The 16,632-nt window shown below is 46.6% G+C and overlaps 1 protein-coding gene and 1 long non-coding RNA gene across 12 annotated transcripts in view; both read right to left on the bottom strand.

Moving 5' to 3' along the window:
* Nucleotides 1-1,061: 1,061 nt before the first annotated feature.
* Nucleotides 1,062-4,756, bottom strand: LOC136359755 (uncharacterized). The gene is made up of 3 exons (XR_010743328.1): nt 3,047-4,756; nt 2,872-2,963; nt 1,062-2,145 (listed from the first exon to the last, which is right to left on the bottom strand). It is a non-coding gene; the product is annotated as an uncharacterized lncRNA (long non-coding RNA).
* A 4,877-nt stretch (nt 4,757-9,633) lies between these two features.
* RIN2 (Ras and Rab interactor 2) overlaps nt 9,634-16,632 on the bottom strand; it is a 64,593-nt gene continuing 57,594 nt past the window's right edge. For all 11 annotated transcript variants that reach the window (XM_066316661.1, XM_066316664.1, XM_066316662.1 and 8 more), the window contains 3 exons: nt 15,357-15,488; nt 13,149-13,312; nt 9,634-10,644 (listed from right to left, as the gene is read on the bottom strand). In XM_066316661.1, the coding sequence (XP_066172758.1) occupies nt 10,327-10,644; nt 13,149-13,312; nt 15,357-15,488 (614 nt within the window). In that variant the 3' untranslated portion in view covers nt 9,634-10,326. The remainder of the gene's footprint in view (nt 10,645-13,148; nt 13,313-15,356; nt 15,489-16,632) is intronic.

Genomic DNA, 16,632 nt, shown 5'->3' with positions numbered 1-16,632 from the left:
CCGACTTGCGGCATTCTCCAGCTTTCTGTGCCACTATTGGCACAAACCCTTTTCCGCGGCTTTCTCTACGCCTGGAGATCACAGAAAGCACACAGGGCTCCTTTTTATATCAAAGCCACAGAAGCTACCGCTGAAGCCACCCAAACCAGCGTGCAGCATTCTCCTGCTCCTTGTGGCATGGGAGGCACGAACGATGGTCCACTGGTTTATCAGCACCTGGAGAGCACACAAAGCACGCAGGGTTCCTGTTTCAGGCAAAGCCACTGAAGCATCTGCCGAGGACACCCAAACCAGCTTGCGGCATTCTCCCGCTTCTTGTGGCGCTGGAGGCACGAACAATGGTCCGCACCTTTCTCTTCTGCAGAGCACAGAAAGCACGCAGGGCTCCTATTTATAGCAAAGCCACAGAAGCACACGCCGAGCTCACCCCAACCCGCTTGCGGCATTCTCCGGCTTTCTGAGCCGCTATCGGCACGAATGCTTTTCTGCAGCTTTCTCTGCGTATGGAGATCACAGTAAGCACCCCGGGCTCCTGTTTAGAGCAAAGCCACAAAAGCCCCTCTGAGGCCAGCCAAACGGGCTTGCGGCATTGTCCCACTTCCCATGCCGCTAGAGGCAAGAACGATGGTCTGCGGCTTTCTCTGCGCCTGGAGAGCACAGAAAGCACGCCGGGCTCCTGTTTCGAGCAAAGGCAGAGAAGTCCCCTCAGAGGCCACTCAAATCAGCTTGTGGCATTTGCCTGCTTCCTGTGCTGCTGGAGGCACGAACAATGGTCCACAGACTTCTCTGTGCCTGGAGAGCACTGGAAGTATAAAATCACGTATGAGCTTTAAACAAGCCTCAGGTCTGAGGGGCAATGTCTGCCCAAAAAGCCAAAGTCTCCATCCAGAGTAAATGAACACCACAGACAAATCAGTGAATGTTTGATGCAGGGGACACTCTCAGCTTGGACCTGCAATTAACTCAGTAAGGGAGAAATGTGAACCTGAAAGTCTCACAGTAGAGCGCAAAATGTAATAAACACTGTCTCTAGAAGGTGCCTGTAATAAATTATTAGTTAATTTATTAATAATGAAATTTAATGAAAAATTGCCAAATAAAGTCCAAGAAAGCCACAAGCAAAGATCAGCACCAAGCCCGGGATTATTACTGGGTGAACCTCAGATCTAGCCTCTACTGCACTGAATCTCCCTAGTTCACAGAGTCAATCTTTGCAGGGTCGGCTTTTATACAGTTTTTCGACTGGAATGTAGGTTGCCTCATCCTTTTGTCCATCTTGTCTTCGTTGCATATTCATATTTCTTTTCCTCCTAGCTGCCGGTCTGGGCAGGGATGGACACTTGATTGCATTTATGGGAACCAGGCATTGGGATGCACACCCAGGCCAATGTAGATAAGATGTTCATCAGGTGTTGATCACTGGGTCATTGGCAATCCCATCTTCGGAGGAGACTCATCTCCTTGTGGAGCCACCCTTCTTTCTGTTGCAAATGGGCTGCTTCCCCTCTTCCCAGCAGAGGCAGCGTGGTTCCTGAACATCTTTATTTCTTACATGTGAATGATTTTATACCACATTTTACAATAAAACACGAATTAATTCCACAGTGCCCATGTCATTACTTAAAGGTGTGGCTCAGTTAAGGAGCAATACCAATAAAGCACACAGATGAAAAGCTTGTTTGTTTGGGCTTTTTTTTCCTTTACAAAAAATCAGCTATCTAAAACATGGTTTACTAATTCAGGTGAGTTCAGCCCGCCACTTTCTGTTAAAAAATGATCAACTAAGTCTCTGCTCTAAGACTCTACGATACAATAAGCAGTTCAATGTATTAATGAGGTGGGGGACACAGTATCATTTCCTCCCTGAACCTCAACAACAGGAGAAGCTTCTCTCTACCCCAGGAGCTCCAAGGAATTTGGGCAGGTGAAATGACATCGGAAAATTGCTGTAAATTCAAAGGCAAAAAGAGAAGATCTACCATTAAAAGGCAGGAAAAAGGGAGCGGTTTTAGAAAACATCTCTCTGCTCTAATTAATAATGATTTCCAATTCCCCAGTGAGAAGAACAGAACCCTGGAGCAATTAAGACCACACAGTCCACAGCAGTGAGTGCTCAGCACACATCCAGAGAGGCAGTTCCAGCATCTAAAATAACAAAAAACAAACAAACAAAAAGGTTTATTTTGTTTTAAAGTTACTTGAAGTTCTTCAAACTAAAACAACCTTTCCTCCTGATTTTGGCTCACTGACACACACACTAGAATCCAAGGGTCACAGAGGTCCTGCTTGCACAACTCTTGATCAAAACCCTTGCCTCTCTTGCCCAGTACTGAGGGAAATCTGACAGAGGATTAATAAAGAACCTTTGCTGAGAGCAGTCATCACCCCAGGTCTTTCATGGTCGGCAATATTTTGTAGTGAATGGACCAAAATTCAACGTCTTCATCTAAATCTCTGACAAGTTTCATCAGAAAGATACTGGGCAGTCACTCAGAGCACAGAAGTAAGACTGCACACGGAAGGACTGAGCTTTGCCATGAATTGCACGAGTTCGTTTTTTCCCCCTCATCACGCTGGGACAGTAGGACCCAATCTTTGCAATGTAAGCAGACCTAAGGCACTGATTCCAGCAGCAGCTGCAGTTCTGAGCTTCCTGTTCCCTGGACTGTTCATCTAAGCACTCATAGCAATCTCACCTCAGCCCAGAGACTCTCTGTCCTTAGAGGGAAGGAAACAACAACCTGGTGAGACACAGCTCTAGCACCACACTTCCTTCTCCCCTCTTCCCTTTTCCAGCAGACAAGGCTGCTGGAAATGGCATTCCTTACAGAGTTCATCACAGCAGAAGGAGAAGAGGAATCTGTGACTTACCCACCACCATGCTCAGGACCAGGTTAGGTTTGGCTGCTCCAGCACCCCAAGGTCTTGGCAAGGACAGGACAAGTTCAGGGGTCCTTCCTGTCCTGAAAGAGAGGAGAAAAGATAAGTCAGGCCCACTGGGCAATCAAAGACTCCCACATTTCATCTTTCAGCTCAGATTGCTCACCATGGAGTTTAAGCCATAAAAAAGGGGAGGTGGCATGAAATCTAATACCAGCACTCAATCTCCCAGCACAAATTTCCCACCACTCAAAGGATGTTGAGTTTTCTTCTAGTGTTGTTTCCCCAATTTTTGCAGAACCATTCTCATCCCAGACCGCACCTGTCAGTTCTTCAATCCTTTGGTGCTGGACCTGGACAAAAGAAAGAGACACACCTAGATCACCAGAAAGCAAGGAGAGAAAGCCCTCCAAAACCGGACAAAGAAAAATGACAGGAAGACAGAGCCCTTCTTTGCATGTCTGCATTTCTTTTCTAAAAACTTCTCTGCAGCTGGATGATCTTTGCACTCGGCTTCCTTTAAAGGAATGGATTTGCTGCTAAACACATCTCAAGCCCAGATGTGACCAGGAGAAGTTCGGATAGAGATGAGGAGTCAGACAGGGAATAGCCAGGGAGATGCAGGGCCTGGGAACATCAAGGATGGAGAAGAGAAGGAACAGGGATTGTTCTCCTTGTTTAGATCCATCAGTGCTGGGAGCTCAGAAAGCACAAAGTACCAGAGGGATCCTGGGCAGAAGCAGGATAACTCCAGGATAAAGGGCAAGCTGCTCCCATTCCAGTGCTGTGCCACAGAAGGAGAGGAATTTTTTTCCTTTCCCCTTTCCAGAGGGATGTGGGTGCCACCTCCCTGCAGAGGCAGGAAAACTGCTTTGTGATTCAGTACATAATCTGCCTGGTGAGCAGCCAGGAGCCAGCAGCCACTTCTCTTGGATTTCCTGCTCACTGGCATTTGAACATTGCTTTGCCTCACAGGCACTTTTCTGCCAAGGGCATTCCCATCTCTTTTGGATCCTGAACAAAGGTTTGGAAGGCTGACTTTCATGAGATAACTACTTCCTATACTGATCAGTCTTAACTTGGATTTTCCCTTGGCACTCAAATCAGGGGGTGAATCCAATGTGGCTTCCAAGGGCCATATGATTCCAGCTAGCCGATCCTCAATTCCCTCAGGATTGGTTTGTTGAACCTTTTCAGGGTTAATTCAGCAAACTTAAGGGTTTGGCGATGTCAGGATCAAAACAACCAGAAACCTGTGAAAAAGAAACTGAACTAAAGTCGGCTAAAAGTGGTCCCTGCTGATGACTCATTACAACAACTCCTTCAAAAGGAGGTAGGATTGATGCAATTCTCTGCCCACCGAGGACACAGCAACCAGCAGGGACCTTTCTCCCACTGTCCAGCCTAGGCTTCCTACCTCCACACACAGGGAACTGCAGCCACTCAGGGAACATTGACTTAGTCCTGAGCTGGCAACAGGAGAGGCACAAGGACTATTCTGAACTTGTTCCAACCTCAACGCTGTCCAGACCCGGGAAAACGCACTTCCCACTGCTCCTGGAATTTTCTTCCCTGTCCCTTACAGCTTTGGAAGGTTTCTGTGGGAGCTAGGATTATCGGCGTGATTCAGAATCTGCACACGCCTAAAGCATTCCCTCAGGGGCGTGGAGCTTCCCTCGTGCCTTTCATTTCTTTAACCCAAATAGTCTCCCCAATGGTGAGCAGCCTAGAAAGAAAAAAAGGGAAAAGAAGGAAGACCAAGTCACTCTGCCACTCTAACAAATCCACTTGGTGCTGTCTCAACTCGACAGTAACTATTTAAGTACTGTATCAAAAATCATAAGGACGGGAGGCTTGGAATTCTCAAAAACTGATGGAAACGGCTCAGCTTGGCTACGTCAAGCACCCTCCCACCCAGGGAACCTTGCACTCCCAGCCTGAAACAGCGCATTTGCTACAAATCTGACAGAAGCTGCACTTGCTACCAGCACTGGAGCTGCTTTCACAGACAACACGAGATCGCTGCGAGTTGCTCTTTCGGCAGCAGCTCATGGGGCCTTGAACAGCATCCCCCGCTCCCAGCTGGCTCAGCCCGGACTCCATGCAGCACTCATCCAGAGCTGCGGGGGTCTGAAATTCTATCCAGGGAACGCTGCCCGGCAAACCGTGTCCCCCGCACCTCTCAGCTCCTGGCAGAGAGCAGCTGCCTCCTCCTGTTGGGTGCTGCCGGCTGCGGGCAGGGGCATGGCTCAGGCAGCTCCGCCGAGTGTTCTTCCTTGATGGTTTTGTGTTTTCCTCCATTTTCCCGGGCCAGACGGGAGCGGCGGGAAGAGGGGAGGAGCGGCGTGAGGAGGCGGGAGGACGGGACGGCACGTCACGGTGTGGGGTCCTCCGGTAGCAGGGAAGGAACACGGCGCCGAGCGAGCGGTATGGAGCCATGCCCGCCGCTGCCTGTCAGCGCCCGCCCACCTCCCGCTAGGCCCCGATGCCGCTGAACCCACAGCCCGTATCCGCACAGCTGGAAACGCCGCGGGAAATCGCGCCGGGACGGCGTCTGCAACGGGTTCGCGTGCAGGCAGCCGGCTGGACGGAACGACATCCTTCCTTCCCTGCCCTTTTTCGTCCCTACCCAAGGCGCATGTGCGCAGTGCCGCCATTCTTGGAAGGTCAAACAAGTGGCGCGTCGGGCCAGCAACTTGAGTGTGACATCATGTTACTTCCGCCCTTCCCCGCCGCCATCTTGGATACTGGCAGAAGTCACTTCCGGTAGAGACGACATCTTTGTTGTCGCACGCCTGCGGGCCCCCGTGCCACTCACAGAGGCGTCTGTCGAGTCGACTTCCTGACCCCGGCCCCGACGCCGACCCCACGCTCTCGGCGCGACTTTCCGCCGCCCTTCCCAGCGCGAGGACATGGGCAGCGGAGTCAGCGGCGCTGGAGTCAGGCGACAGCCATGAGAGCGGCGGCACGCAGCGGCACTGACGCCTCTGCCCAGGGCCTGCTGCGGCCGCCATCTTGAGTGTGGCCGGAGGCCGACCCCCTCCGCTGTCATCCTTCTCAGTCACCGCCCCGCACGGCGGCCGCTCCTCGCAGCGCGGTGGCGCCCCGCTCAAGCCCAGCCGTGTCCTTTTGCGCTCCTAACTCTCCTTCGCTCTTGTATTTACAGACACCAGCTCGCTTGCCGCTCGCTCCTACCCGTCACCTCCACGCACCAGGCGAGGAGCTGTCCCGTCACCCAGCGGCGAGGGGCAGTGCGCTGGCTCGGGAGGCAGCTGCAGTACCGCTCGCTTTCCACAAGGCGGCAGTGCCGCCGCCGAGCTCAGCTGCGACGCGCTTTGGGTACAGGCAGGGAACGGAGGCAGAAGATGCCAGAGAGCCCTTTCTTTTTCCTTCTCTCCCAGCATCTGTTCTTATGGTTTCAGGGCACTTGATTGGTTCATTCCTAGCTAAAAATGTTATGCCATGATTTTCAAAGCTACTATCCATCTCTAGTCAGGGTTTCCTACTTTCTTGTATACAATAGAGTAGATAGAGAAGGCTTATTCCAAAATTATTTTAGAGATAAAGTACTATTCTTTGCCAATACTTAAAAAAATTAACAACTTGACAGGATTTAGTAGTCCACACCCACCCCTCTCTGTGAATTTTCTGGCAGCTTTGGGTCCCTCTGTGGGAGGGCACCCCGCTTGACCCCTCCTCATTCCCCACTCACCTGCTCCTCCACTGCAGCATGGCTCTCTCCTAGGTGTTATAAATAAATAAATGTTTCCAGGGGTTAACAACTGTAATTGTTAATGTTCCTGAAGTTTATGTGTTGACGGCTGTAATTGTTAATGTTTCTGAGTTTATTTGTTTAAAGTGGCACTTGTGAGTGGGTGATGTTTCTGAAAGACAAGTGTTTAAAAAAAAAAAGGTGTGAAGTAGCTCTAATGGACTGAGAGCTCAGTAGACATCATGTTAAGTAGTGTCAACACTCCAGCCCCGGATTGGTGGATGTGATGGACCAATCATTCGACAGCCCCGTCAAATGATTGGTCCAGGACAGTCCTCGTTAAGGGCCAATCAATCGCCAGAGAAGGAACCAATCAGAACAAGGATCCTGAGTGCACCAATCGAGTGAGAACAAAAGAGTATATAAGGACCCGAAGGACATTCCAGAGGGTTCTCTGGCAGAACTTTGAGTCCTCAGGAGCACTCAGTGTTTTCACACTGTTGGTTTTTTTCTGGCTGGTCACATCGTGCCTGGGCTTATCTCGGGCTCCCATTCTCGGTGGTTTTGCCAATAAATGAGGCCTTTTTTTTATTCCACCCGAGTCCCTGCCTCATTTATTACACTAGGAACATTAGGATGCCTCAAATTACATCAGAGCCACTGAGTGTCCAACCCCTCCTGCTCAGACTTTTTTCCTCGTCCCCAAAGGCAGCACAGAAGGAGTTAAACTGCCCTGGACAGCAGTGTGGTGCTTTATTCAAGCCCTTTCCACGTGTACATCCCTCTAAAAAGGGACTACGCAGCAACAAGGGGAGCAGCCCCCAGAGTGTCCGAAGTTCCTCCCCAGCCCCGCTGTCACAGACTAAAGGCAAGAATAAGGGAGTGGCAGCAGAGAGGACACAGGAAGAAAAGGAAGAATGGGGTGCAGGATGAAATGGAAAAAAAATCCCAAACCTGGGATGTGCAGCATGACAGAGACGGATTAAAAAAGAACAGTGACAGCGAATGGCACTCAACGATCCAGTGAGAAACAACGGCACACGGGAGCACCACAGAGCCACCAAGAATAAGAGAGGAACACGAGTGTTAAAAATGGGCAGGAGACAATGTTTCCTCCTTTAATTGCCTTGATTAGCCAGCTCTCAAGGGGTAACTTGAGCAGACGCCCTACTAGCACTGTAGTTCTCGCTTCCACCGGTGAGGAGGTGGTGCCGCGTTGGTGCTGCAGAAGGCCGCTGGACAGCCGGGAGCTCACCCACACGGGAGCCCTCAGCAACTCACTCTGTTTACTTTAGTCTAGGAGGTGTCCTGCTTCTGGAGTATCCTGAAGTTACTGCGAGTAAGTAGCGAGTGTGCAATGCATGATGGGAGTATTTTGATTGGAGCTCTGTATTTTCATATCAGGCGGTGCTGGAGGTTGACTGACAGATGGGTGGTGACGAAGGCGGGGAAATAGGTGGAGTTCAGCTTGTGACAGAGGGAAGTACAGCAGCAAGACAGAGATGGGAGGCAGCTGCAGTGGCCTATTTAACGATGGAGCGATGGAGAAAGGTAAGGAGGTTCTTAGGGAGGAGGGATAGGGAGGTTCTGGTGATACAAGGTGGGTATAAAGAATTTTAACAATCATAACCTTCTAATTAAATACCATAACTTTATAACAAGTAACTTAACAGTTCTTATAACTTAAGAGTTGCATGCTTTCTGTTCATCACAATGAGTGAGGCACGGAGAAAGATGGAGAAAAAGAGAGCATGCCAAACACACAGTGAAGTCAGAGGCATACAAAGAGAGAAACAAGGACAGAGGGAGGCAATGACCATGGCACACGCCGGTGGGGGGAAGGCAGGCAAGGTGCAGCACAAGGATGGAGAAGGAGAGGGATGGGCAGCAGACCAGAGGCTTACCAAGAGAAGGGTACGATGAGGGCAAAGGACTGGGCAGCAGATGCAGACAGATACAGGCAAAAGGTCCGTGAGAGGGACAAAAATATAGTTGTGGTGCAGAACAAAGAAAAAAAAAGAGGCAAAAAGAAGGAAAGGTGAAGATGTGGGCAGGGAGGGAGGGAGACAGAAAGCAGAACAGAACAGAGCAAAGGATTGAACAGCGTTTATTAAATAAATCTTGAGTATTTATTTCTTAAAAGAAAACAAGAACAAGAGAGATTGAAGTAGTGAAAGGGAATGGGAGGGGGAGCAGACAGGACAAATGAAATACAAAGGCACACTGGACAGAGAGAAGTAAAAGGGATTATAGTAGGATATAAGGCTGAAAGAAGATCAGGATCAAACCCCAGAACTTAATAGTGAGTGTGGCTGATGCACGTGTCAAAAAATCACCAGCTCATACAGAACAGCTTACTGTCATGGCTTGGCCTAGGACTCTAATTAACATCTGTCTCCTGGCAGGGCCATAAAGCACCTGATAAAACATGAAGTGAAAGCTGAATGGATGATGTGCTCTCCAGCTTTGCTGTTGCTCAGCCCTAATCTCAGCCTATGCCACCAGTGAACACCCTCATCTCCCTTCTCAGGGAAATTTCACCTTTATCAGTTCTCTTCCCTGTGGATTTGATATTTTCTGAGCTTGAGAAGAGCTAGTTCTTCTCAAGGGAAACTTTTCAACAGTTTTTCCCAAAACAACCTTGTGTAAACAATATTCCTTTCCTATAACAACAGGTGGTGTTTGCTATTTCTGTTACTTAGCCAATGGGAGAGGTGTCAGTCCTGTGGACCAATAATGTGTCTTCTTAGCACAGCATATTATAAAAGAGCCGAATAAATTGTAAATGAAGCCTTCTGATTTCTACTGCCTTCTGACTGGAGTCAAGCATCTTTATTTTGTGTCCTATCGTGAGACTTCCCCTCAGTGTGCTCAGAATGAACGTGATGAGACTGAGAAGTGCAGTCTCACTGTGCACAGCACAATGAATAAAATGGTCTGATTTTCAGAAGACAATTGAGAACACACAGCAAAACTGCCTCGAGAGTACAGAAGTTTCCCTGTTTCTTCTGGAACAGGGAAGGAAGAGAAACCAAACAGACTTTCAATGCAAGACTCTAAAACCAGCAAGAGATTTATTGTGTATTAAATGTTAAAAATCACATGCATAATTATAGAATATTTCATAGTTAAAAAAATATTTCAAAAACCAACCCTGACAGTTTACCTGCAACTGCTATAAAATATCTATTTTTTTATTTTATATATATATATATATATATATAAACATGATGATTTTCTGTAATCAAAAAAATTAGGTAAGGATGCAACCATCCAGGTAATGCTGAGTGAACTGATGCCCTGCATCGGACAGTCTTGTCAAACTCCTGCTGGCAGAACTGAGCTCATCCCGGCCAGTTCACAGACCTACTCATCTCGCACATGGATTCAAATACAAATGATAGCTGTGGAAACAAGGAGTGGAAGAAAATCGTATTTTGCACACTACAACCAAGACCTGTGAAGGACCACAATAGAATATGCTGCAAAAGAGCCCGTGGTACAAGAAATGCAGTCTCATGGGCTGTCTTCTCAGGCATGCTGGTGGAAAATTCTGCCATAACTGGCCATGTGCACAGTGCGCCTAGGTCTTGTAAGTAGTATCAGAAATGCCAGCACGGGTTTTACCAGGCACTTCAGGTTTAAGACATGTTTTAGCTCCTAAGGAAGGCAGCCAACAAAGATGTTTGTAACAGTTACCACGGAACAGACATAAAAATGCTAAGTTGCTGGTTTTACGCAGCCGAGTCGTTGCTGTTCTGAAGGATGGCCCCATATGGGTCACTGCTAATGCGCTTGTAGACAAAGTGAAAGACCTGGGGCTGTGGACGGCTGTGCAACTCTGCCTTGATTTTCTGAGGGTAGGTATCCTCTGTCAGTTGTTGCCAGGTGTCATCAACAAAAAGAAACAGCCTGTATTCTTCTGGATTTGCCACTTTAAACTTCTCAGCACAAAGCTGACATACGTCTTCTGTAGTGATATATGGCCTTACTAGCAAAGTCTTTCCCGTACAGCCACTAGTAACTTCCTGGAATGCAACACGAAGGTAGTTCTGTGGAACAAGAAAGCAGACATCAGGAACTCAAAAAATCCTCATCCTCTGAAAACTGAATAGTCAACAACAAGAAGCAAGCCTCTCTCCCTGCTCCAACTCTGAAACACACCCTGGTGATTCCTGGACATTATGGCCATCTTGTGAGCTGCAACCTGGTCTACGCCTAGCCTAACACGGCTTCACAGGACAGCATTTAATTTTTTTTACAGGGATTCAGAAAGAAAATTTACTCTGCACCATTCTAGTAAATGAACATGATCTTGAGGCAAAAGCTGTATCTTTTCTCCTGTAGAAACTGAGGCTCGCCCACAACTCTGCTAACACAGAGACATTCTAAATAGGCCCCATAGGAAAATGCAGTTTCCTGTTTGCTTTTGTCTTGGGGTGATTTTATGATAATACTGTATTCCTCTATTGTCTATTATGCCCAGAAATGGGTCCTGGAGCTTTAAGCTGGGTCCAGGGGAGGAGTGAGAGGCAGGGGAACTCTGGCATTATGTTCAGGCACTCACTCGCCCCTGTGCTCGGCTTTGTGGTGCAGAGGGAGTTACATTTCCACTTCTGGCTACCTTAGTTTTTGTTAGCTGAGGCAAGAAGTTTTCCCGGGACTGCAACAGCAGTCCTCCGATGACTTCTGTGGTGTCCTCTAGAACTGCTTGGCTCAGCTTTGCTCTGAGAACCAGACCACTGGTGGGAGCCAGATGCCAGATCCCAGCTCTGGACCTCGGGGGAAGCCAGGCCAGCTAAAGAGAGAACTCTAGATACACCAGCTTTCTCCCCAGCAGGGAGCTTCAATACCTAACAGTTATTAATTTTTTCCCATGCCCTGCAGGTACTTTGTTTGTTAAATAAACAGTTTTTTCACTTTCATCTGAGAAATCATTTTCGTATTGGTGGCAAGGGAGTGCTGAAACCCATTTTCTTTAGAGGAAACATTAATTCCAGAGAATTTTCTCCTAAATTTTTTCTCCTAAATGTCTCTAAACCAGAGACAATTTTAAAAGAAAAATAGCTGGAATTAAAGACTAAAATGCAGTAAGATTGAAGGAGGTGAACAAAATTACAGCGAGAAAGAGTTGTTTATTGACTAAGCTGGCACCCATGGTTCATATGCTGAATAAATTAAGCATGTGAAATCCCAGTGTTAGAAGTTTACACTTCACAGAAACAAGCTCTTAAAAGCTAGGACTGAGAAGAACATTCCAATGACTCAAGTTCCAAAAAGCACTCTTGTCTAATCAAGTATTTCTTGATACCATACTGAAACACTGAAGCTTTGCAAGAAATTTTAAAAATCGGGACTGAACCTGACTGAAGCCATTTTTTTTACCTGGTTTGAAGAACTTGTAGAAAAAACCCAGCCCTATATATGGCAGAACACACTAGATTTAATTTTTAATGCAGCTACCACACACAAGACCTGCTTTAAAACACAGGAGCTTTTAGATGGACAGGATTGCTCAAAGGAAAGACTGAAGTTTTTTTCCAGATGCCTGTAAATCACAGACTAAGTATCAAAATTATTTTCATAGTATCAGAAAGCTGTATCTCATCATCATCATCAAAGTACTGGGGTTTTTGCTTTTCCATCCATTTGGGGAAGGTGGAAAGACAGCCTTGAGGACTTAAGAGCCAGCAAGGGTGTGAGAATGTAACACAGAAATGCCATGACCACACCCTGCTTCCCTGGGAGAAAGATGACTGGAGCTTGCAGCTCCATGGTGTCTTCCATGCTGGTTGTAGGGAAAGTGCTCCATTTCTGAATGGATGGGCTTTGGGCACTAGAATTGCTCATGCTTGTTTCTCCTCCTCCTAACTGCAGACAGCTGAAGTCCAAGGAGTAAATCCTCTCTTCTCACTTCCAACACCCTCCCTCTTTCAGTGCACAAGCTGCTGCACCTTAATAGTCAGTCTAAAGCAGGTGAAAGAGATGCAGGCCTGCATTCGAAAGATGAAGTGATAACCACTGCTTTGGTATTCTCCAGTTGAAGCTACTGCCTTACTCTGGAAGAGCAGTACAAAAAAAACCTCCAAACACAAACAAACGTGAGGACATCCATATTACAGATCTCTGCTGCTTGCTTAAACTTCAGAACTGTGAGGGAACGTTTCTCCCACCTCTCCTCTCTGCTACCTTCTTTATGTCACCACTGGCTACTGGGCAGCTGGGCTGATTTATAGCCCTGGAAATCTGAATTTGATCTTTTGAACAATAAAGCGCGTAAAAAACCTGAATCTAAGATATAATGTAGTTTGTCCTTGCTTTCCATGACTTAAAAGGGAAGATAAGAAAGTTCTATTATTTAGTGTTTTCTTCAGACCATCATAGTTAAACTGATAAAAAGTGTGAAGACTTCAAAACCGAGGCAAATTTGCCAGCTGTAATCTCAGCACTGTTTCACTCCACTTGTAGCCCCAACAGAATTTGCTATGAATCATACCTCTCAAATGGGAATTTACAACACGAACATCTCATTTACTATTTCAACCCTAAGCTCTACCTGAAAATCATCAACTGAAGGTATTGTCCTGTTCGTTGTCCTCCTCTTGTGCCACTGCCGGAGAGTATCTCTGGCCTCTGAACTGAGCAGCTGGGCAGCTTGTTCTTCCTGGAAGTTCTTGATCAGTGAAAGTGCTCCATAAGCGCTTGTCAAGTAATAGCCTCCTGTGAAGGACAGCAAGGGAAGAATTTCTCAGACTGGTCACAAGTCAGTCACAAGTCACAGGTACAGGCAATTTTCCTTGAGACACATAAATAGACATGGAAACATGGAAAGGCACCCAGCAACACACATAGATATGAAAGTTGCCAGAATGTTTACACACGAAAGGAAAACCCTCCCTGGCCTCTGAGAGTGGTGTTTTCAGAGACATGAAGGGGTTGCCTGTGCTCCATATTACACAGTGGTGCCCATGGCTGGGTCCACTCCTGCTGAGGAAAGCCATGTCCTTAAATTATTCCTGTCACTCCTTTACTCTTGAGTGTTTACTCTTCCCCTCTTGGAACACCAGTTTTATTCTCAACAATTTTCTAACAGTGTTTTTGGTTTCTTCCCAAGCCTCAGAGGTGGATGAAATAATCATGGCTGTTGAAACAAAGTAAAAAACAATCTAACGCTGTTCATCAACTTAAAAGCAATCACCCTCAGGCAACAACTGAGTGTGAGACTTGTACTCTGGAATTATCCTGAAGAGTTGCCTTTGTTTTTAAAACAACTACTGATCTATCACTTTCACAGCATTCCCCAGAATGTCCAACTAATTCAGGTGATGGTGTGTACAGTTCTGCACACTCCTGCTTTATTGCACGAGTAGAGAACAAATTAAAGCCATAACAGAGTTGCCAATGTACAAAAGAATCTGCAGATCACAAAATAGAGGAGTATCAACAGGAGGTAACAGTCCTCAGCAACCAGGAGAAACAAAAGACATGCTGCCTGTCTTTTTTGAGTCAACTATTTGGGTGGGAGTGTTCAGCTAAGAGGCAGCACAGTCTATTCAGAGGCATTCAGAGATGCATTCTATGCCCACAGTAATATTTTCTGTATTACTGACAGCATCCTCTCTCAGCCTTTAGCTTTGCAAAAAGATGAACACATAAAATTCATGCAAGACCCATTAGACAAATTGGACAATACATTATAGTTGAAATGCACAACCCCAAAACACTACACAACTTTTTCTGCACAGCAGAGCTGAGCTAGTGCCAATGACAGGCCCAGCCAATAGACAGACTTTCTTTGATGCATTAAAAACAACAAGACTTAATAGTCCAGTAAACCTTTCTGCTTTCCAAGCATGTTAATGATCTCTACCTTCACATCTCATGTATTTTTCATTAAGATTAATTAAGTTAAGATTCCTAACAATGCACTCAAGGATGCTCTGTACACCAAGCAAGGAACAGAACTGGAAGAATTGTGGCATGAATTCTCTCAGGCATACTGGCATGCAAGAGGATATGGCAATTTCAGAAAGCCAGGATATAGCAGGAAGAGGAAACACACACATCTACATAAACACACAGCGAAGTGTGACTGCAAGAACCCTCAAACCTCCTCATAAACCTCTCAGATTCTGGAGCCTACCAAGGCCTTGCAAAAAACTTCTTCGTTAAAAATACTACTATGGAAACAGCAAGGAGGCAGATTTCCTTGCCTCTAGCAGACTTTAGCCCTCATTCAAGAAATGCCTCAGGAAATATATTGCTTGGGCTCATAAAAATATTGGGAAGAAGCAAAGATCACTAAAAGGGGGAAATATTCTCAAAAGCATTTCCGCAAAAGCGTACAAAGTCCCCCAGAAATTTTCACAGAGCACCTTACCCAAGTCTCGTTATGTGCCTCACAATTCATTGAGTGCTGCTGCCCCATAAATCCTCTCAGGAAATTTTCAGGCATAAAAGGTTAAGGCCCTTCAGCACCTGCACAGTGCGTGTGTTTGCCCGCTGAGTCAAAATGGGTTGAAAACAACTATTTGCTCACAAAGCAATACACTGTAGCAGATTTTCAGGCCGCTGGGGCTTGTGCTCTGCAAGCTACCAAGCAGTGGAAATGATGATGACATTCTCTTGTTACACTATCAACATCGCTGTCATTTAGGTCACCCTTTCATAGGATTCCTATGCAAACAAGAACAGCAACAGCGCTACAAGGAAGAACATCCCCTCACTACTCCTTCAGGTAGTTTAGCAAAAATAAATACATTACCTTCTCCATGAAGCAAGGATGGATCCAGCAACTCCATCATGTATTCAATTTCAGTATCCAGCTCCAGCATATCACACTGGGCCAGCACATATGTCAACACAGGCAAGAAGTCATCAGCTCCATACAGCCTCCCTGGGTTGAAGGGCACACAAACAGTGAGAGACAAACCACATTTTTTTACCTGTTCCCATGTTTGAAAGGAAAGCACTCTTTTGTTCCTTCTCTACCTAGCATGTCTGTATTATTCCAGAACCCCCTAAAGTCACCAATGTGCAGCAAAGAGAACATCACCTGACACTCACTGCACAGGAGATCAGCTCAATCCTGTCCTTCAAACAAGCACAAATCTTATGACGCACACCTTGAGGCATGCAAGGGAGATTTATGGACTGGGCTCATCCTGGCATCAGCTCAACTGGTGAACTGGTGAAAAGGCTGCCATGCCAGTCTGGCTCGACCTTCATCTCCACTGCTACCATTGCCTAAGAGGTGATGAATAGACATTTTCTTTATACATCTGGGAATTGCATCCACTTTCTGGAAGCATTCAGACACAAATACTAGTCTCTGAGTATGAATCCCACACCAGAGAAACCTGAATATAAAAGCCTATTAGATTTGACAAGAAAACTCAAGTAATTTCCTTGACAGATAACTGTCAAAAACACTAGTGAGCAAGGCCTCCTGTACCTGAAGGGAGCCTACAAGAAAGATGGAGAGACTCCATAAGGGCCTGGAGTGACAGTGATCCACAAAGACTCTGCTGTACCTAGGCCCATCTGTATGCCTGGCACTAGTCCTGCATTTTGCATTTCTGTTCAGAAATCCCCATGAGGCCAAATTTCTGGGTCTGGCAAAATGGTATTCACTGCAGAACAGATGCAATGGTCACTCAGAATCACCCAGTGCAGGAGCCAGCTTACAACTCTGGTAAAATGCCAGCTGAGGCACATGCCCCAGCTACCATACTTACCTGGCTGGGAGTATAGATACTCAAACAGCTGCTGGCTCAATGCCACATTTAGCAAACATTACATGACAGCCCATTGAGCACTTGCCACACCTGAGCCCAAGTCTCCCAGTGCAGCACTTCACCAGCAGCAGCTTTTCAGTATTTTCCTTCTGCATGTTGAAAATACCTCATTCAATGCAATCAGGTCACAATATAGAGAGAGGAGTTTAGAGAACTTCAGGCCAAGAGCCCTATATCTGCTTTTAAAATGCAGAATTAAAATAAGCTGGGCAGGAGCTCAGTCCTAAATCTTGTAAAAGTACC

Source organism: Sylvia atricapilla, chromosome 3 (genome assembly GCF_009819655.1).
Source record: "Sylvia atricapilla isolate bSylAtr1 chromosome 3, bSylAtr1.pri, whole genome shotgun sequence".
Taxonomy (NCBI): Eukaryota; Metazoa; Chordata; class Aves; order Passeriformes; family Sylviidae; genus Sylvia; species Sylvia atricapilla.
Note: the sequence above shows the minus strand (reverse complement) of the source record. Positions and strands in the feature narration are given on the sequence as shown.